At 39.6% G+C, this 22,650-nt stretch overlaps 1 protein-coding gene across 8 annotated transcripts in view; it reads left to right on the top strand.

Annotated features, from left to right (window-relative positions):
• The first annotated feature begins 5,766 nt into the window (after nucleotides 1-5,766).
• ZFYVE16 (zinc finger FYVE-type containing 16) overlaps nucleotides 5,767-22,650 on the top strand; it is a 51,619-nt gene continuing 34,735 nt past the window's right edge. Inside the window, exons 1-3 of one of the 8 annotated variants that reach the window (XM_061424285.1) lie at nucleotides 5,767-5,944; nucleotides 9,020-9,143; nucleotides 22,034-22,142. In XM_061424285.1, coding sequence (XP_061280269.1) covers nucleotides 22,073-22,142 — 70 coding nt within the window. In that variant the 5' untranslated portion in view covers nucleotides 5,767-5,944; nucleotides 9,020-9,143; nucleotides 22,034-22,072. The other 7 variants (XM_061424284.1, XM_061424287.1, XM_061424286.1 and 4 more) reach the window with 7 other exon arrangements.

Raw genomic sequence — 22,650 nt, forward strand, 5'->3', positions numbered from 1 at the left:
CACTTATCTCACACACTAGCAAAGAACAATATGTGAACCGTGAACTTCCACATGTTCAAGATGGTTTTAGAAAAGGCATGGGAACCAGAGATCAAATTGCCCACATTCACTGGATCATCAAAAAAGAGAGTTCCAGAAAAAACATCTACTTCTGCTTTATTGACTATGACAAAGCCTTTGACTGTGTGGATCACAAACAAACTGTGGAAAATTCTGAAAGAGACGGGAATACCAGACCACCTGACTTGCCTCTTGAGATATCTGTATGCAGGTCAGGAAGCAACAGTTAGAACTGGACATGGAAAAACAGATTGGTTCCAAATAGGAAAAGGAGTACATGAAGGCTGTATATTGTCACCCTGCTTATTTAACATATGCAGAGTACATCATGAGAAACGCTGGGCTGGAGGAAGCACAAGCTGGAATCAAGATTGCCAGGAGAAATATCAATAACCTCAGATATGCAGATGACACCATCCTTATGGCAGACAGTGAAGAAGAACTAAAGAGCTTCTTGATGAAAGTCAAAGAGGAGAGTGAAAAAGTTGGCTTAAAGCTCAACATTCAGAAAACTAAGATCATGGCATCCGGTCCCATCACTTCATGGCCAATAGATGGAGAAACAGTGGCAGACTTTATTTTCTTGGGCTCCAAAATCATTGCATATGGTGACTGCAGCCATGAAATAAAAAGATGCTTGCTTCTTGGAAGAAAAGTTATGACCAGCCTAGACAGCATGTTAAAGAGCAGAGACGTTACTTTGCTGACAAAGGTCCATCTAGTCAAGGCTATGTTTTTTCCAGTAGTCATGTATGGATGTGAGAGTTGGACTGTAAAGAAAGCAGAGCACAGAAGAATTGATGCTTTTGAACTGAGGTGTTTGAGAAGACTCCTGAGAGTCCCTTGGACTGCAAGGAGATCCAACCAGTCCATCCTAAAGGAAGTCAGTCCTGAATGTTCATTGGAAGGACTGATGCTAAAACTCCAATACTTTCACCACCTGATGCAAAGAACTGAATCACTGGAAAAGACCCTGATGTTGGGAAAGATTGAAGGCAGGAGGAGAAGAGGATGACAGAGGATGAGATGGTTGGATGGCATCACTGACTCAATGGACGTGAGTTCACTGGCTTGGAGAATTTTGAGCATTACTTTGCTAGTGTGTGAGATGAGTGCAATTGTACGGTAGTTTGAGCCTTCTTTGGCATTGCCTTTCTTTGAGATTGGAATGAAAAATGACCTTTTCCAATGCTGTGGCCACTGCTCAGTTTTCCAAATTTACTGGCATACTGAGTGTAGCACTTTCACAGCATCATCTTTTAGGATGTGAAATAACTCAACTGGAATTCCATCACGTCCACTAGTTTTGTTCTTAGTGATGCTTCCTAAGGCCCGCTTGACTTCGCATTCCAGGATGTCTGGTTCTAGGTGAGTGATCACACCGTCATGATTATCTGGGTCATGAAGATCTTTTTTGTATAGTTCTTCTGTGTATTCTTGCCACCTCTTCTTAATATCTTCTGCTTCTGTTAGGTCCATACCATATCTATCCTTTATTGTGCCCATCTTTGCATGAAATATTCCTTTGGTATCTCAAATTTTTTTGAAGACCTCTCTAGTCTTTCCCATTCTATTGTTTTCCTCTATTTCTTTGCATTGATCACTGAGGAAGGCTTTCTTATCTCTCCATGCTATTCTTTGGAACTCTGCATTCAGATGCTTATATCTTTCCTTTTCTCCTTTGCCTTTCGCTGCTCTTCTTTTCACAGCTATTTGTAAGGCCTCCTCAGACAACCATTTGGCCTTTTTGCACTTCTTTTTCTTGGGAATGGTCTTGATCCCTGCCTCCTGTATGATGTCACGAACCTCCATCCACAGTTCTTCAGGCTCTCTATCAGATCTAATCCCTTGAATCTATTTGTCACTTCCACTGTATAGTTGTAAGGGATTTGATTTATGTCACTGAATGGTCTAGTGGTTTTCCCTACTTTCTTCAACTTAAGTCTGAATTTAGCAATAAGGGTTCATGATCTGAGCTACAGTCAGCTCCCGGTCTTGTTTTTGCTGACTGTATAGTGCTTCTCCATCTTTGGCTGCAAAGAATATAATCAATCTGATTTTGGTGTTGACCATCTAGTGATGTCCATATGTAGAGTCATCTCTTGTGTTGTTGGAGGAGGGTGTTTGCTATGTCCAGTGTGTTCTCTTGGCAGAACTCTATTAGCCTTTGCTCTAATTGTATTCCAAGGCCAAATTTGCCTGTTACTCCAGGTGTTTCTTGACTTCCTACTTTTGCATTCCAGTCCCCTCTAATGAAAAGCACATCTTTTTTGGGCGTTAGTCCTAGAAGGTCTTGTAGGTCTTCATAGAACTGTTTAACTTCAGCTTCTTCAGCATTACTGTTCAGGGCATAGACTTGGATTACTGTTATATTGAATGGTTTGCCTTAGAAACGAACAGAGGTCACTGTGTCGTTTTTGAGATTGCATCCAAGTACTGCATTTCTGACTCTGTTGACTATGATGACTACTCCATTTCTTCTAAGTGATTCTTGCCCATTGCTGCTACTGCTAAGTCACTTCAGTCATGTCCGACTCTGTGCAACCCCATAGATGGCAGCCCACCAGGCTCCTCTGTCCCTGGGATTCTCCAGACAAGAGCATTGGAGTGGGTTGCCATTTTCTTCTCCAATGCACGCATGCACGCTAAGTCGCTTCAGTCGTGTCTGACTCTGTGCAACCCTATGGACAGCAGCCCAACAGGCTCCTCTGTCCACAGGATTTTCTAGGCAAGAATACTGGAGTGGGTTGCCATTTCCTTCTCCATTTCCTTGCCCACAGTAGTAGATATAATGGTCATCTGAGTTAAATGCACCCATTCCGGTCCATTTCAGTTCACTGATTACTAAAATGTCGATATTCAGTCTTGCCATCACCTGTTTGACCACACATTGGTGAGTAAAATATCCAGTCTAGGAAGACACATGTCACTTCACACCGTTCATCAGCCTGAATCATTCACCCGGACCTCTTCAACCATAAGGGAACCAGAATGTACTCTGCCATCACATGTCCAGAAGAGATAAGAACTAGAAATATTTGGTAAAGATTTCTGACGCCCTCAACAAGAAAGCCTGTGTCATGATGTTGAAGCTGTATCCGACTTGAGCTCTGGGCAGGACTGTACCATGTATCACCTCTAAGACAGTATCCAGATACAAGTGCTCATCAATCATTTTGGGTATATTTCTCTCTGATGATTCATAGTCATGCAATATATTATATGCAGAGATTGCATAATGAATATAAAGTAATTGGTTGGCTCAGTTATGAATTCAGCAATTCTTTTTAAAAGGAACTATTCCATTTTTCCTCTTGGATTATGAAAGTAATACATCCTCATTATTTAAAAAAAAACTTGGAAAATAATGGAATACTCGAAAGAAGAGGGAAAAATCACCCATAATTTCACCTTCCAAAAACAGAGTTAATATTTTAGTGGAATTCCTTCCAAATGTTTTCTATGTATGTTTAAAAACTAGCTGTCATGATCACCAAAATGATAACTATTTCTTCATTGGTGCCCTTGTTCTGAATAGCTGATCTAACTGGTCCTAACTAGCCGACAATTTTTTTTTTAAGATGTTTCAGCTTGTTTCCTTGTAACACTGGTATTTTAGCATGGCAATATAGCACTTAAATGCTAATCAGTAACTAACAGTTGCAGGTCACATTCTGTATTTTGGAGCAATGAATCCCTAGTTTAAAAATTGCTTGTTAGTCTCAGACCAGCCTTAAAACAAATGAATAATTATAGTAGTTATTTTTATATGTTTCTGGTATTTTCTCCACCCAGTTTACTTATGAAAAGGGAACAGCCTTTGGAAGTTCAAATTACAATGAAATCTAAGCCACTTAAAATAATCAAGATTCTAGTTACCTTTCAAAATAATAAAAACTGGTGATGAGCCAAGTAATGACTAGTCTAAGGAATAAATTAACCAAATATGTCAGAACTAGGATGATGGCTTTTCCGGAGTCCATTTAGTTATAAACTAGACTCTTTAGGTGAAAATATTTCAGTAATTATTACTCAACTTTTTCCAGGGACTGTTTTTCCTTAATATTTTTTCTGGCATTGCATTTGATGTGTAGATTTCTTTATCTCAACCAACAAAGAAAAGTCGGCCAAGCATCTACACAGAGCTCTTGTAATTTTACTATACTGCAGCAATCTTTCAGCTGTTTATGTTAATAAATGAAAGAATAACACAATGGATTGTGAACTTCTTCAGGGAAAAAATCATAAATTATCCATCTTTATAATCCTTACAACTCCTAGCAAAATGCACTTTATAGAGGAAACACCCATAAACAAATAAATGTGATACAAAATGCAATCTGTATGTGAAAGGTATTTGAGTTTTTGATATATTATCCTTAGTGTTACTCATCTAAATCTTCGTATTCTGAAATATATCCTTATAATTTCCAAAAGAAAAGCTACTTAATTAGGTCATGTGAACATTTCTTGAAATGAGTTGACAAGTACCTTTACAAAATTTTTGTCCTCATTTATATCCCCAACAGTGCATGAGTGCTCATTTCATTCTATGCTCACCAATGGAGTTTACTCACAAAGTAAACAAACTAATTAGATCCACGGGACATGTCTCTTTTGTCTTCTCATTATTAATGAGTTTGAACATTAGTAAAATATGCAGTACCCATTTCTTATTTTGTGAATTGACTGTTCATGTCCACACTTTTCCCATTTATCTGTTTAAGGTCTTAGTGTTTTCTATTTCTAGTCTTTGTCCTCACATTGTGCAATATAAATACTTCTGTCTCAAATAGGCACTTGTATACATGCATCTCTGCTGTAAGACTGTTTCTATAATGGTTAGTGACTTCTTTTTATTTATCTGGGAGCAACAGCATACACACAGTAGAGAAAATGCACACCACACTTGGCAGAATTATTCTTAGGATTAAATGAGATAATCTAAGCAAAGCACTTAAAGCAGTGTCTGTCACATAGCAGATGCTCACTAAATTATTTTAAGAAATCAATACGTTTCACTGTTGAGCTAAACCTACACAATTTCACTTCAGAGTTTAGAAAAATCAAGATGCAGTATCTTTGAAAGATCACAAACCATACGTCCAAGTTGTAGATTTGAATCTTGATTCTTAAATCTTTCACCACAAATTTACATCAGACGGAAATACTGAGATACTAAAGTTCTTGAAACTTCTGAAAGACGAGTATGAATTGCGAAATTAAAACCTTTTGGCCACCGATGGATTATTTCCCCTAGTCTGTAGTACTCTGCACCCAAATAGATGTCTTTTCTTCCCTCACTTAAATTTATAGGAAATTGGTGGTGAAAATAGTAAAGCTCAAAGAAGCCCAAATATACATCACATGATTGACGTTTACTTCTCCAGATTAGTTAGCTTTTGTTTTCAGACAGAAGAGGCAGCTGCTCTCGTGGCCACTGACAGAAAAGCAGAACTAAAGCAACTGAGAGCCCTTGGGAATGGCCAGTCAGCTGGAGGGCTTAAGGCTTGGCAGTGGGTTAGGAGCATTTCTGTTGCTGCCAGGAGGAGGCGGGGTGGGGTGGTTGCAAAACTAGTCTGAAGCAAAAAAAAAAAAAAAAGTGAGGTTTTCCGGGATAACAGCAGCGCCGGGGGCCGGGGGAGCAGGCCGGGTTGGCTGCCCAGCAGGCGGGTGTGTCCAGTACAGGCCGGAGGACGCAGGAGGCTGGGGGCGGGGGGCGGGGGGAGCTGCGTCCAGGTCAGCGAAGGACAAAAGAAGCCGGACAATGACGCCGGTCACTACCAGATCCCGGCTCGAAGGCCTCTAGTGAGAAACCGGCTCCCAACCTACGGCCGATTTTCCCGGCATTCGCGAGACCCCAGAGCCTCCTCAGGCATTTCCGGTAAGAAGCCCGGGGCCCGGGGCTTAGACCCCTGCATCGCAGAGCGCAGGCGCCTTGCGATACTGGAGGCCGCGGACGCCGAAGGAGGGGGCGTGCGAGTCAGAGGAAAGCCTCTTCTGCGCCTGCGCTTTGTGTTTTTCCCCGGTCGCGGAGGATAGGGTTTGGAAACAAACCTTGAGCCGACGTCTAGTACTCCCTGGACTCCCGGCCGGGGTCGCCCTTCACTTCTCCGCGCGGCGTCTCCGTAGGTCATCAGAGAGCTCCGCAGGGGTGTGGGGAGGTAAGAGTTCCCTGTTACAGGCCTCTTGGCTTCTCCTCACCCGCGTTGCCCTCACGGAGGGGGCGGGGTGGCCGCTGGTCGCGCTGCGCTAGGCGCTGGGTCTGGCCCTTCTGCGCCTCCAGGGGCCGAGCCTTGGGGCCCCAGGAACCATTCCTTTTCCGAGCCCCCTGAAACTGGCTGGGAAATCAGCACTCTCAAACCCAGCGGCCCCCTCAGTAAAGCCTGGAGGGCCGGACCAGGCTAGGGTGGCAATCACGGCGACTGTTTGCCGGGTCCCACCCACTTGGGCCGCCCGGAGTGCTCGGCGCTGCCCCGGGGAGCGACCCCCTGGGGCCGCGGCGGGTGGAGGGAGAAGCGCCCCCCGTACCCCTGGGCCGCCTGTCCGGCCGGGGCTGGGGTGCAGCGCATCCCGGAGGGGCTGCCGCTCCCCGGAAGAGAGTGGCAGCCTCTACGCCGAAAGGACTCGGCCCCCGCAGACCGATCTGTCATCGCCGCCCAAGCTCTAGCGAAGCCTGTTCCCGCACCCAGGCATTTTTCTCGTCGTTTTAGACCCGAAGGACGCGGTGGTGTTCCTCCCGTCTACGTTTTCTTTTGTACCTTTGAAAATTTATAAAAGGTGATCTAACTTTTAAAGTGTTAACTTCATTTGTACTACTGTGATTGCCTATTATTATATTCCAGACTGAGGGTGTTTTTGCACCCTCTAGCCCCCACATTTGATAACTATTTTTTTCTTTGACAAAATAGGCAGCTTGATCGAATTAGGTTCCTTAATTTATTGTTTTGAGCTTGTCTTTTGAATTGGCAGAAGTTTAGTGGTTTGATTTAGTAGAACTAATTTTTCACCTAATTTCTTTCCTTTTTTTCTCCCCCGGATATTAAACTGCATGTTTGGTGTAAAATTTTTTTTTTTTAATATTAAAATAAAGAAAAAAAAAGAAAAAAAATAAAATAAAATAAAGGAAAAGGGGAAATAATCAACTATGATTCCACAGTTAAAGGTAATCAACAATAGTTAATTTTGACTTTTTACTTGAGTCTTTTCCCCATGGCATTTTCTTAATGAAGATGATGAGATTTTCTATACAGTTGGATTACCCACTTTTCCTGCTTAAAATTATATTTTGAGCATTTCCCCATATTTAAAAAAAACTTCATAAATATAACTTTATGATTTTGATTACAAAATCATAACTGATAACATGAACCAACTGTCTTTTGAAATAGTTATATTACAGGTAAAACTGAATTCCCTGTTAACTATCATCCCCTAGTATGCTAGATAATATGAAAGTATCACAATTTATTTAATCCAATGGGTCTCAGGTTCCCTTTCTACTCTTAAAAATTATTGAGGAGTAATAGAGTTTTTGTTTTTCTAATGAAGAATATATACTACTTTAGAAATTGAAACTGAAAATTAATTTTTTTATTTATTCATTTAAAATTAACAAGAAACCAGTTAACTATATATTAATAATATATGTTTAAAATAACTAAAGTATTTTTTTTAATATTGGTGGTTTTTTTTTTTTTTTTTACATTTTTTGTAAATCACTTTAACATCTGGTATTATAGGAGACAAGTAGAATCTCATTTGGTGTGCTACCTTATTTAAGCTGAAGCGTATTAAGAAAATCCATCCTTGCACAGATAAATATTTGGACAGGAAAGCCCTCACCCTGACAAAAGATTTGGTTTTTAGGGGCCCTCAGACCACAGTTTGAAAAAGCTGATTTAATCGTTCTCATATCGATGAGCTGTTAGGTTCTTTGCAGTTTTCACTATTACAAACACTGCAACATTGAAAGTTCTTTGTGATGTATTCTTGAGCATAGTACTAGTGTTTCTCTAGACATAGAATTGCTAGGTCATAGAGTATGTACCTAAAAAGTCTTGACAGACATAAACATCACTTTTGATGTCTACATAACTTTTTATGTCCTAATGTTGGTGTCTAGATTGTTTTAATTAATGATCTGGCATAATATCTTTGCATAGTTTTAGTCGTTTTGAATTATTTTCTTGAATTTATGGAATGAGAATTATTAGATCAAATCTTAGGAATCTTTCTTAAGTCTTTCGGTATGTTCCCCTGACTGAGTATACCGGTTTACTTCTTATCATCAGGGTCTGTGATGCTCTTTTTATCAGACCCTTACCAACCATGTGTGCTTTTATTAATAGAAAGATTGTATTCTGATTTAGTAGGCAGCCAAAGGTATGTATTTTAATTCGTGTTACTTTGATAGTGTGGACTGTACACTGAATTTTTTTTCCTAATTTTACTAGTTGTTCATATTTTTTGCCTGTTTATGGTCCAGTGTCCAAGTGTTTTTCTAAAAGATTTGTAATATCTTTTTATATTATAAGGATACATGCTATCATTTTTTGAAGGAAAGGAACAAAATTAACTTTTTTCCTATTTATAGTAGTATATTTTTGTTAAAAAATACTATAAGGACATATAGATATGAAAAGCTTACATAATCTCAGACACCATTATTAATAGTTTGGTCTTTGCTCCTCTGTATTTTTTTTTCGTTGTGCCTTTGCTAATACTATCATTTTTTTTTTTTTACAACTTATTTGTAAAAATGAGTTTGTACTATGCATGAGGTTTTATAATTTGGTTTTTTCTTTTTTTTGTCTTTTAACATTATATATTGGATATTTTTCTATAGAAGTACATAGAACTCTGGGCAAAGTTCTTTCAGAGTGGCTTTAGGAACACCAGCTGTGACCTTTAGTTATCTGATGTCAGGCTCCTGTCGTCTTCTGTATTCTCTTCCTAGGTGATTTCATCTGTTAACAGCTATGTGCTGCCAATTTCCAAATCTTTATCTCAGACCTCTCTCCTGCATTCCAGATCCTTACATTCAACTACCCATTGGACATCTCCCCCAGGACAGTCTCAAGGTACTTCAAACACCAGTCTAAACGTAAACTCTTGTTTTCCTTTAGTCCCGTTCCTCTTTGTATTGCCCGTTATGGTCAGTGGTACTGCCGGCCACCTAACTGATCTTACAGTTCAGAGGTTAAAGCGTCTGCCTGCAATGTGGGAGACCTGGGTTTGATCCCTGGGTTGCGAAGATCCCCTGGAGAAGGAAATGGCAACCCACTCCAGTATTCTTGCCTGGAGAATCCCATGGATGGAGGAGCCTGGTGGGCTACAGTCCATGGGCTCACAAAGAGTCAGACATGACTGAACACTTCACTTCACTTCACTGCGGGCCACCTACTCATTGTGATGGCAACCTAGCTAATCCTAGCTTTCTCCCTTATTTTCACTCTCCAAAAGTCACCATTCTTTAGCCACTTGTATATCTGTTTCCTTTCTGTCTAATCTGTCTCAGTTCAGACTCTCATCATCTCTCACTTGAACCATTTCAGGAGCCTCCTTACTGTTGTTTTTTTGTTTTCTGACAAATCTTCCACGTTGTTGCCAATTTGGTTTCACTCATGAAGAGATTTTTAAAAATCATTTTTGTAAAACTGAATACTGTAAGTACTTGTTTGTAAAACTATGTGTACGTAAATAACCAAGTGAGTAAAGATCCTACTTACAACAGGTTATTATGCACATGTAAATAAAATTCCTTAGAATAGGCAGTATATCTTGTATTTCTTTTGTGTCTTCTCTACAAGGTGGATTACTGGCACAATAAATTTGATTGAAATGGGAAGTATGTGCAGTTTAATAAGATTTCATGTCAAAAGATTTCAGTATCACACTTCCTTCGTGGCTCAAATGGTAAAGAATCTGCCTGCAGTGCAGGAGACCAGGGTTTGATCCCTGGGTCGGGAAGATCCCCTGGAGAAGGGAATGACAACCCACTCTGGTATTTTGTCTGGAGAAGTCTATGGACCGAGGAGCCTGGTGGGATACAGTCCATGGAGTGGCAAAGAGTTGGACATGACTGAGCAACTAAGCACACACCCATCATACCTTTTATAAATTATTAGATTATGATTTAATTATCCTACTTTTTGGGTATCTTTTAGGTGCCTTAAAGAACATAGTGCTTAGTAGTATTGCTACTTAGAAATACTTTGTAAGTAGAAATTCCTTATTAAGTATTACTTAATAAATTCTATATTCTTTAAGAAAAATTATCTGGCCTTTTCTAATGAGAATTGTTTCTTTCAGTTCTGCACTTTATTTTTTTTAATACATTTTGTATTCAGAGTTCCTTCATTACTTTTTGCTATGTTTATTTTTAATGTAATATTTATCAAAAGGCTACCTGTACATAATTTAAAAAGTCAAATAATACTACAAGACTTATAATGAAAAGCAGCCCTCTGCCCTCATCCTCTCCCGTAAATCCTACTCTGCAGAAGCAAAAGCAGAAGCAACTTTTCTAAGTGTTCCTCAGCGGAATCACAAACACAGAAAATAATTTGACTGTTTTCTCAGTTCCCCCAAGGGTGATTTATAACTACAATTGACCCTTGAACAACCCAAGTTTGAACTGCAGGTCCACTTATTCATGGACCTTGAGTTTTTTCAGTAGTAAATAAATACTACATACTACATGATCCTGCTTGGTTGAATCCATGGATACAGAGGAATTTCAGGCACTGAGGAACTGTGGATATGGAGGGCCAACTGTAAGTTATACACAACTTCATGAAGAGTCAGCTCCTGTAGCCCACTGTTAAAGGGTCAACTGCAGTAACACTTCAGATGCATAGGAGAGATGTTAATTCATTACATAGAGTGGATGCCTCAGGCATTAAGGGTTAATTATCTCACAGAACCTTTATCGAGAAATGTTGCCCCACAGTCAGCAATTCAACTCTTTTCACCTCTAGGTTTTTAAATAACGTGCTTTCTTATACAGCTCTCTCTCTCCCCTACTCCCATCCTACCACAAAGTAAACAAACAAGTAAGTTTTAGATATTATTTACCAACTTCCTATTACAGAAGATGGGAGTTTAGTTTTGTTATACCAACCTCCACATTTAAACACCGCACTTCTCTCCTTTATGTTTGCATATTATATGTTAATTTTTAGGGGCTTCCCAGGTGGCTCAATGGTAAAGAATCTGCCTGGCAATGCAGGAGACAAGGAGTTGCAGGTTCCATCCCTGGGTTGGGATGATCCCTTGGAGGAGGACATGGCAACCCACTCCAGTATTCTTGCCTGAAAAATCCAGTGGACAGAGGAGCCTCCTGCTGCTGCTGCTAAGTCGCTTCAGTTGAGTCCGACTCTGTGCGACCCCAGAGATGGCAGCCCACCAGGGAGGAGCCTATCGGGCTACAATCCAAAGGGTCCCAAAGAGTTGGACACGACTGAGCACACAGCACACATCATTTAGCCATGTAAATATTTTGTACAGCTGAGCTAGGTAGTGTATTATAATGATATGTTCTTATATAATTTTGTGTTTTTCCTATAGTTAAAATTATCTTGGTTTTTAAATATATCTTTTTTTATCTTTAATATGTTAACAAACTTTCAGACAAGATGTAAATCTTTGGTAGATTCACACATGTCAGATAATATGTTTGTTTACAGCATCTCTCCTGTCACCCTGCCTCCATCTTGATGGGTAGCTCTCTAGGCCTGTTGCACAGCTGTCTTCCTGAAGTGACCTTTTATGGTCATTTGTGAATTTCTTTTGTCTCTCCCCTGTGGTGGACAGCTTGTTTCCAGGATGTCAGGTCTTTCTTCCTTGGTGTCTATTACCTTCATGTTGGCAAAGTACATTTTCTAGTAGTTGCTGAAAAAGACTGAGTGGGAAGCACATTTTGACATACCTCCTTCATTGTGTGTGTGCACCATATGTGCACATGCATTTCCTTACTTTCTGGCATTATAAGATACTCCATGCTCTTGTATATTTCCTGTCCCAGTCTTAGCGTCAGCCATTTCTGCAAGGAACCTTGGTTCCTTTTGTTGAAGAAACACACAGGCACTAGTGTGTTTGTTGCCACTAGGATTGTCTTGCTTTTAGGCCCTTTTAGCTGATGGAGCAAGAGATAAATGGGTTTATGATAATATCTATAAATATTTCAAGTAAAAAATTATTACAAATGTGTAACCACCTGTGTCCATATTAAGGTGAACATGAATTTATTCTGATGTCTCCAACTCAAATTTGTTATCATATGGATCATATTCTAGCTCTTCCCCTTAACTTATCTATAACCTTTCCTTCTAAAAGTGGGAGACCTTGCTCCCACCATCAGCCATCCATTTATTTAATTTCATTTCTAGCCTATGTGTATGGTGGTTTCAGAATTAACCCATACCCCCATGAGAAACAGTTTTATCAACTAGAGCAGCGGTTCCCAACCTCTGGGTGGTTTGCCCCAGGGACCAGTTTTATGGAAGACAAGTTTTCCATGGACCGGGCTGGGGAGGGTGCTTTCAGGATGATTCGAGTGCATTACATTTATTCTGTGTTTTATTATTATTATATCAGCTCTACCCCAGAGGCATTAGATCCTGGAGGTTGGGAATCCCTGAACTAGAGTATAATGCTTGTGTTGCTTTTAGACTCCACTCATTTCCCAAGGTAGAACTTTTATTTTTCCACCCTTTTCAGCATAGTTGTTTTATATATTCATAATGCATTTAGACCTTTTTTTTTTTTTTTTCCAAATTCTGCATTCCATCTGAGTTCTCGAGCCTTCTAAATATTTTTTAAATTTGCATACATTGAGATTGTTCTTTGTATTACGAAGTTGTATGGGTATTAAACACTTAATGTTTTGTATTCACTATTATAGTATTATAGAGAATAATTTCACCACTCTAAAAAATCCACTTTGCTTTACCTGTTCAGTCCTCCCCTAGTCCAAAGCACTGGTTATCACTGATGTATTTACTGTCTTTCTAGTTTTACCCTTTTCCAGTATATCATAAAATTAGAAACCTATAGTAGTACATAGATGTTTTTTAGACTGACTTCTTTTACTTAGCAATACCCATTTAAAATTCTTCCATCTTTTTGTGTATTGATAGTATGTTTCTTCATATCACTGAATAATATTCCATTACAGGGACGTACCAAGGTTTATTTATCCACTCATTGAGGGACATCGTGGATGCTTCCACATTTTGGCGGTTATGAATAACATTGCTATAAACTTTCACATCTAAGTGCTCGTGTGGACATAAACCTTTAAATCAGTTGGGTAAATACCTAGTATTACTGCTGCTGGACCATATGGTAAGACCATATTTAGTTTTAGAAGAGACTGCCAAGGTGTCTTCCAAGGTGACTGCACATGTTGCATTCCTAAATGAAAGTTCTTGCTGCTTGGCATCCTTGGGGCATTTGGTATTGTCAGGTTTTTTTTGAATTTCAGCCATTGTGAGAGATACAAAATGATATTGTATTATTTTAATCTGTAGTTCTCTAAAGATAAATGATGTTCAGCATTTTATCATATCTTTGTTTCAAAATTTTATATCTTTTTTTAAATTAAAAACTAACGTCATTTCTACTTTGGCTGTGCTGGGTCTTCACTGCTGTGCAGGCTTTTCTCTACTTACAGTGAGCAGGGGCTCTTTTTTGTGGCGCGTGGGCTTCTCGTTGCAGTGGCTTCTCTTATTTCAAAGTACGGCCCCCAGGGCTTGTGGGCTTCAGTAGTTGTGGTGTGTGGGCTCAGTATTTGTGGTTCCTGGGCTCCAGAACATACATTCCATGGTTGTAGCACAAACTTAGTTGCTCCATGGCATGTAGGTCTTCCCAGACCAGGGGTCAAACGTGTGTCTCCTGCACTGGCAGGTAGATTCTTTACCACTGAGCCTCCAGAGAAGCCTTTTAACTTTTATTTTATATTGGAGTACAGTTGATTAGTCAGGTGGGCCTTAGAAAGCATCACTACGAACAAAAGCTAGTGGAGGTGATGGAATTACAGTTGAGCTATTTCAAATCCTGAAAGATGGTGCTGTGAAAGTGCTACACTCAATATGCCAGCAAATTTGGAAAACTCAGCAGTGGCCACAGCACTGGAAAAGGTCAGTTTTCATTCCAGTCCCCAAAAAAGGCAACGCCAAAGAATGCTCAAAACTACCGCACAATTGCACTCATCTCACACGCTAGTAAAGTAATGCTCAAAATTCTCCAAGCTAGGCTTCAACAGGACGTGAATCGTGAACTTCAAGATGTTCAAGCTAGTTTTGGAAAAGGCAGAGGAACCAGAGATCAAATTGCCAACATCCGCTGGATCATGGAAAAAGCAAGAGAGTTCCAGAAAAACATCTATTTCTGCTTTATTGACTATGCCAAAGCCTTTGACTGTGTGGATCACAATAAACTGTGGAAAATTCTGAAAGAGATGGGAATACCAGACCACCTCACCTGTCTCTTGAGAAATTTGTATGCAGGTCAGGAAGCAACAGTTACAACTGGACATGGAACAGACTGATTCCAAATAGAAAAAGGAGTACGTCAAGGCTGTATAATGTCACCCTACTTATTTAACTTCTATGCAGAGTACATCATGAGAAACGCTGGGCTGGAAGAAGCACAAGCTGGAATCAAGATTGCCAGGAGAAATATCAATAACCTCAGATATGCAGATCACACCACCCTTATGCAGAAAGTGAAGAAGAACTAAAAAGCCTCTTGAGGAGAGTGAAAGAGGAGAGTGAAAAAGTTGGCTTAAAGCTCAACATTCAGAAAACGAAGATCATGGCATCTGGGAAATAGATGGGGAAACAGTGGAAACAGTGTCAGACTTTATTTTTTGGGGCTCCAAAATCACTGCAGATGGTGTCTGCAGCCATGAAATTAAAAGATGCTTACTGCTTGGAAGGAAAGTTATGACCAACCTAGATAGCATATTCAAAAGCAGAGACATCACTTTACCAACAAAGGTCCATCTAGTCAAGGCTATGGTTTTTCCAGTGGTCATGTATGGATGCGAGAGTTGGACTGTGAAGAAAGCTGAGCACCGAAGAATTGATGCTTATGAACTGTGGTGTTGGAGAAGACTCTTGAGAGTCCCTGGAACTGCAAGGAGATCCAACCAGTCCATTTCAAAGGAGATCAGCCCTGGGTGTTCTTTGGAAGGAATGATGCTGAAGCTGAAAGTCCAGTACTTTGGCCACCTCGTGTGAAGAGTTGACTCATTGGAAAAGACTCCGATGCTGGGAGGGATGGGGGGCAGGAGGAGAAGGGGACGACAGAGGATGAGATGGCTGGATGGCATCACCGACTGAATGGACGTGAGTCTGAGTGAACTCTGGGAGATGGTGATGGACAGGGAGGCCTGGCGTGCTGCGATTCATGGGGTTGCAAAGAGTCGGACACGACTGAGTGACTGAACTGAACTGAACAGTTGATTAACAATAATTGTGTTTATTTTGGTTGTACAGTAGAGTGATTCAGTTACACATATACATGTATCCATTCTTTTTAAAAATCTTTTCCTATTTAGGTTATTACAGAGAATTGAGCAGAGTTCCCTGTGCTTTATGTTGTTGTTCAGTCACTCAGTTGTGTCTGACTCTTTGTGACCCCATGGACTGCAGCACACCAGGCCTGCTTGTCTTTCACCATCTCCCAGAGCTTGCTCATACTTATGTCTGTTGAGTTAGTGATGCCATCTACCCCATGTTGCCTCCTTCTCCTCTTGCCCTCAGTCTTTCCCACTATCAGGGTCTTTTCCAATGAGTTGGCTCTTTGCATCAGGTGGCTGAAGTATTGGAGCTTCAGCATCATTCCTTCCAATGAATATTGAGGATTGATTTCCTTTCTTATTTGGAGACATATTTGTTCAGAACTCTTGCCCGTTTTTAAATTGGATTGTTATCTACTGGGGAAGCTAGAAAGTTCAGGCTATGGAAAAATCCAAACGAACTTTTTGGCCAACCCAATAATTATTGAATTTTAAGAGTTTTTTGAGGATTTTAGTTACAAGTCCTTTATCACTTATGTGTTTTGCAACTCTTGTCATCCACTCTGTGGCTTGTCTTCTCATTTTCTTAACAGTGTCTTTTTCAGAGCAGATATTTTTAACTTTATAAGGTCCAACTTACCAATTTTTCTTTCATGTCTCATGTCATTACTATTACTGCTAAGTCACTTCAGTCGTGTCCGACTCTGTGCGACCCCATAGACGGAAGCCCACCAGGTATTCTCCAGGACGGAGAATCCCGTCCCTGGGATTCTCCAGGCAAGAACACTGGAGTGGGTTGCCATTTCCTTCTCCAATGCATGAAAGTGAAAAGTGAAAGGGAAGTCACTCAGTCGTGTCCGACTCTTAGCGATGCCATGGACTGCAGCCCACCAGGCTCCTCCGTCCATGGGATTTTCCAGGCAAGAGTACTGGAGTGGGGTGCCATTGCCTTCTCATGTCATTGGTCATCACCAAACCCAGGGTTTGGGAAGTTTTCAGCTATTATGTCTTCAAATATGTTCTCTCTGCTCCTTTTTCTCCTGAAACTCCTTTAATGTAAAGTTAGTACATTTAATGTCATCTCAGAGGTCTCTTAAGTTGTCTTTTTTTTTTTTCCTTAATTTTTTTTTTCCTGTTCAGCTTGAGTGATTTCTACTACTCTGTCTTCCAGTTCACGGATCTGTTCTTCTGTATCATCCTACTGCTGATTCCTTCCAGTGTATTTTTTTCTCTCAGTTATTATATTCTTCAACTCTGTTTGGGTCTTTATATTTTCTAATTCTTTGCTACAAACTAATTTCTCACTGTGTTCATTTGTTCTTTTACCAAGTGCTTTGAGCATTTTCATGATCATTACTATGAACTCTATATCAAGTGGGTTGCTTATCTCCACTTAGTTCTTCTTCTGGGGTTTTCTTTTATTCCTTCATTTGGGACATACTCCTCTGTTGCCTTATTCTTTGTATTTGGTAGGTTGGTTACACTTCCTGATCTTGGACTAGTGAAACCTTATGTAGAAGATGTCCTGTGGTGTCCCGCACCCACTGCCCTCTCATCCCCAGACCTATGTGCTCTAGAGAGTGTGCTCTGGGTGGACTGCAGGGGCCCTTCCTTTGTGGTGGGATGACTGCTGTGGGCATCCTGGTAGGTGTGGCTGACCTCTTCTTTGGTTTGGTTGCCAAGCTCTAAGTAGTGTGAAGGCTGCCAGCTGCTGGTGGCAGGGGCAGGTCCTGGCATGGCTGGCTGTATGGCCTGGGGTGTTCCAGTCCTGATGCTGGGCTGCTGGTGGACAGGGCTCGGTCATGAGCTGATTGGCCCAGAACTAGTACTGGCCCATTAGTGGGCAAAGCTGGGTTCTGAGGCTGGTGTTGGCCTGCTGGTAGGTGGGGCTATTTCATGACATGGGTGGCTTTGAGGTCTGGGATGTCCTGGAGCTGATGCTGGCCTGTTGTTGCTTGGGTCCAGATCTTGTGGCTAATAAGCCAGAAGGATGCTTGTCATCACAAGTGTCCACATGGTAGAATGAGCTCCTCAAAATCACTGGTGCCAGCATCTGTGTCCCCAGGGTAAGTCCCAGTTGTCTCCTGAAATCAGCAAGTGAGTCTGAACAGCCTCCTTTCAAGTTACTGCTTCTGCCCTGGATCTCAGAGCATGTGTGATTTTGTGTGAACACTTAAGTTTCTACCAGCCCTCTGGCTCTCTTGAGTATAAGCCAGAGCCTAATGTTTAGAGGGCTTGTCCTCCTGTTGCAGGACCTCCAGGCTGGGAAACTTGCTGTGGGGCTCAGGCTTCTCATTCCTTGGGCAGAACCTCTGCAATCATTTATGCTGTTTATGGGTCACCCACCCAGGGGTATGTGCCTTGACTGTACCATGTCTCCACCTTTCCTGCCCATCTTCTTGTGGTTCCTTCTTTATATTAGGTTATAGAAGATTTTTTCTGCAAGTTCTCATCAGTGGTTGCTCTTTAAATAGTAATCTTGGGACTTTCTTGGTGGTCCAGTGGCTAAGACTCTGCATTTCCAAAGCAGGGAGCCTGGGTTTGATCCTTGGTCAGGGAACTAGATCCCGCATGCTGCAACTATGTTTGCCTGCGACAGCTAAAAGATCCTGCATGCCACAACAGATGAAGATAACCGCATACAGCAGCTGAGACCTGGCGCAGCCACAGTAAATAAATATTTAAAAGATAAATAGTAGTTTTGATGTGTCCATGGAAGGAGCTATAGATATTTTGTAGATATTCTTTACCAAACTGAAGAAGTTCCCCTCTAATCATAATTTCCTGAGAGTTTTTATCATGAGTGTTGGGTTTTGTCAAATGGTTTTTCTTTTGCATCAGTCAGTATGATTGTTTGATAACTCTTCTTTAGTCTGTTGATGTGGTACATTACATTGATTAATCTTCAGATGTTGAACCCACCTTTATACCTGGATAAATCCCATTTGGTGGTTGTGTATAATTCTGTTCATGCATTGTTGGGTTCAGTTTGGTAATACCTTGTAGATTTTTACTTCTGTGTTCATAAGCTACATTGGTCTGCAGTTTCCTTTCCTGTAATGTCTTTATGGTTTGGTGTTATGAGTCATGCTGGTCTCAGTTTTCTGGAGGAGACTTTGGAGAATTGGGATCATTTCTTCATTAAATGTTTGGTAAAATTCACAAGTGAAGCTATCTAGATTTGGTGACTTATTTTGTGGAAGGTTATTAATTATTAATTCAGTTTCATTAATATATGTAGGACTTTAGGTTATCCTGTTTCTCCTTGTGTGAATTTTGGTAGTTTGTGTTTTTCAAGAAATTGATCCATTTCATTGAAATGATCAAGTTTGGGGATATAGAGTTGTTCATAATATTCCTCTATTTTTCTTTAAGTGTCCATGATATCAGTAGTTATGACCCCTCTTTCATTTCTGATATTGGTAATTTGTATCTCTCTCTTTTTAAAACTAGCCTAGTTTATCAACTTTAGTTTTGTAAAGAGTTTTTGTTTTCAGTGATTTTCTTCATTTCTCTTACTGTTTTCCTGTTTTTAACTTACTGATTTCTGCTCTAATGTATTTTATTTATCTTTTCTGCTACCTACTTTGGCCTTAAATTGCTCTTTTTCTGATTTCCCAAGATGGAAGCTTAGCGTATGGATTTTTAGATCATTCTCCTTTTTTAATATATGCACTTAATACTATTAAAAACCCCTTGAAGCACTGCTTTTAGTACATCCCGTAATCCTCACTTGAATTTTTAGATTTCTGCTATCAATTTCCATGATTAGTTTTTTCTTCATATCTTCCTTATGTATGGCTTCCTATTGCTGTTTCATAGTTGAGTTGCTTTTTTTCTGAGAATGTAAGTTTCTTTGATGTTTTCTTCTTCCTATATTATCCCTTCCTCCAAGTTCCTTTTATTTCTTTAGGTGTTGTGTGTTTTCATGTACTTTTGTATATGTATGGTATAACCACAATTTAAAAATGGAAATAGAAGTAATACAGTTAAATGAATTAGGATGACATACCATTGTTATTGAGAATTGTTCTGAAGTTTACCTTGTGCTAGCATAATTAATTGTTCTTTGAAGATGACCCTTTCTTTCTGTCTCTTCTGTCTTCAGGATTCAAAGTTTCACTATAGAGTAACTGTGGATTCCTCTTTGCAGTCTGTTGAACCATGTGAGGGTTAGGGATGCTGACCTTCTCTGCTGTCACAAATTCTTCGATAACTACAGTCAGTCCTCCGTGCCCATGGTTCTTCCATATCCATGGTTCCACCAACCCTGATTGTGCAGTATTGCAGTATTTACTATCGAAAAAAATCTGCATGTCAGTGAACTGTGCAGTTCAGACCCATATGGTTCAAGGGTCAGCTGTATTTATGTTGCTTGGTAATGGGTTACCTGTATCTGTTGTGTCTTTAATCAGTTCTGGAACTCCTGGCATTATCTTTACAAGCATTCTTGTTCCATGCTCTCTAGTCTCCTTGTAGGGCTCCGTTCTCATTCTGTCATCCATGTTTGTTAACTTCTTTTTCATATGTTCTTCTTCCCTATTTCTCTGGGCTGCATTTGAGGGTATTTCTTCAGATAGGTCTTCAGTTCTTTGATTCTGTATTAAGCTCTGTCTAACCTTTTTAATTATGTCTTTAAAGTATCATTTTTTTGAGCTTCGTGTCCCCAGTTTGTGGTGACTATCATTGGTGGCTCTAGTAAAGCGCTCTCATTTGTTTATTGTCTTTTATCTTTCATTTCCCTCTCCTTTTCTGTACTTCAGGCCACCATTCACATGTGTTTAATAATATATATGTTTTTGTTTGTATATTATTGCAAAATTTGTATTGTATTACAAAAGCAACAGTTTGTAACAGACTGAAAGCTTAAAAAGTCATTCACTATCAGCTGTTTGAGGAACATTGCTGGAAGTGTTCCCCCTTCTGCACTTAGTCTTAGTTGCTTTCTTATGATGTCGTTTAACTTGTCCCTCTATGCTTGAATTTCCTGTAAACATGCAGTTAGTGCTAAAAGCTTGATTAGATTTGATGTCAGTTACTGTTTTTGTTTTTTAAGGCAGGAATATTTTGTATGTGATTCTATGTCTTCCACATGAAGCACATAATGTTTGGTTCTTTCACATTTATTGATGGTGAAATTGATCACTGGATTCATATGTATTGGCCTGATCCCACGTTATAAAGTTTCCCACCAGCCTTTCATCCAACAGTTTTAACATCCATTGATAGCCATTGCCTAGTCCATTTATTGCATTAGGGACTGTGAAGAGATGATTTTTTAAATGTTAATATCCTTCTGCATTTATCAACTGGAATTCTTATCTAAAGAACTCTTCCTTAGCAGCTATTTTGTTATCCTAAAGTACGTTTTGTAAATAAAGGGCAAAATAAATTCTTAGTTCTTTTCTCTTAATATATCAATTTTCAGAGTAATGAGTTACTGCCCTAGCAATCCTCTAATGAGTGGTGTTTTTTGTTTCTGTTTTTAGTATCATTATGCTCTCTTGGTGTGTGTGTGTGTTTTAATCCATTTGATTTGTGGTCAGGCCTCATTTATTTGATGTTCACTAGTCCCATTTAGGGCTTCCCTGGTGGCTCAGAGGTTAAAGCGTCTGCCTGCAATGCGGGAGACCTGGGTTCGATCCCTGGGTTGGGAAGATTCCCCTGGAGAAGGAAATGGCTACCCACTCCAGTACTCTCGCCTGGAGAATCCTGTGGACGGAGGAGCCTGGTAGGCTACAGTCCACGGGGTTGCAAAGAGTTGGACACGACTGGGCGACTTCACTTTCACTTTGTCCCATTTAAGCCAGTGGGATCGCGTTTAGCTTAGCCCCTGTGTTCTTTTATATTGTCCCATTAGTCATTGATAGATTCCTTTAAGGTCTCTTAGGCTTATTTGGTGGAGTTCCTGCCACAAATCAAAGGTTCATCTACTTTATTCATAAAGTTAATTTTAGCTTTCTTGTACCTCTCTTGTATGCTTATTTTCTGTTTCTTTAATTTCTGCTCTTAGCTTGTTTCCATTCTTTCTTTCCTAGTTTAAGCATCTAAGTCTCTACATATCTGTTGAAGTGCCACTTTTACTGATTCTCACAAGTTTTTACGTGCAGTATTATCTATATGTAGTATATTTTATATTATTTGATACATGGTACTTAAACTGTTTTTAGTTTTCAACTATGAATTCTTGGACCCATGAGTTATTTAGATGAGTGTTTTAAATTTGACAGTAGTTTATATATACATGTTATATTGCTAAAGAGTTTGTTTTCATGTCATTTTTGTATGTATAGAGGAATTTCCCCAGATATATCACAGATTCTTCAAAGCAATACTCTTAAATTTTATTTGTGTCTGTTCCCTGACTGTGTTTCTTGGCATGCAATACATGGAATTAAAGGAATATAATGAATTAAAGGAACTATCATACTTTGTATTTTTTAGCCACACAAGAATTAAATTCTGAATAAGTCTACAAGTAGAATGGACAATTACTTTAAAGCAGCAGTCAGTGACTTGGACAGACTTCTCGATGATTTTGAACAGAATCCAGGTTTGTACCATTAATGTAATTTTAAAATGTCAGTAATTAGTACTCTTAGAAAATATGGTTTCAATTTTGGTCACATGGTTATCTTCTGTAAAACATTCACATATCTCTGTATAATGAATTAGTATATTCTTATACTGAATAGAACCAATAGCCAGACATAGAAATAAGAAAACTAAAAGTTTCTTTCCAGATATAAATTTAGGTAAAAAAAAAAAAACCTTTAAAACCAGCATATGAACCAGCTAAAAGCAACTTGTGAGTTCTTCATAAAATTGGTATTTCATTACTATGAAAGACAGTGTTTTCCACATCTTAGGATGAAGACAGGGAAACTGGTGCACAGCACAAAGAAGTTAGATTGTTTTTCAGCTCTTCCTTAGTCTGGTTTTTATAGTGCAACAGAGTTACTTTAAGTAGAGTTTCTATCATATTATGACATCTACATAAATAAAGGTAAAAACCCCAAATAGTTTAAATCCAAATAAAAATAATCCTGGAATTATTACCA

Source organism: Bos javanicus, chromosome 7 (assembly GCF_032452875.1).
Source record: "Bos javanicus breed banteng chromosome 7, ARS-OSU_banteng_1.0, whole genome shotgun sequence".
Taxonomy (NCBI): domain Eukaryota; kingdom Metazoa; phylum Chordata; class Mammalia; order Artiodactyla; family Bovidae; genus Bos; species Bos javanicus.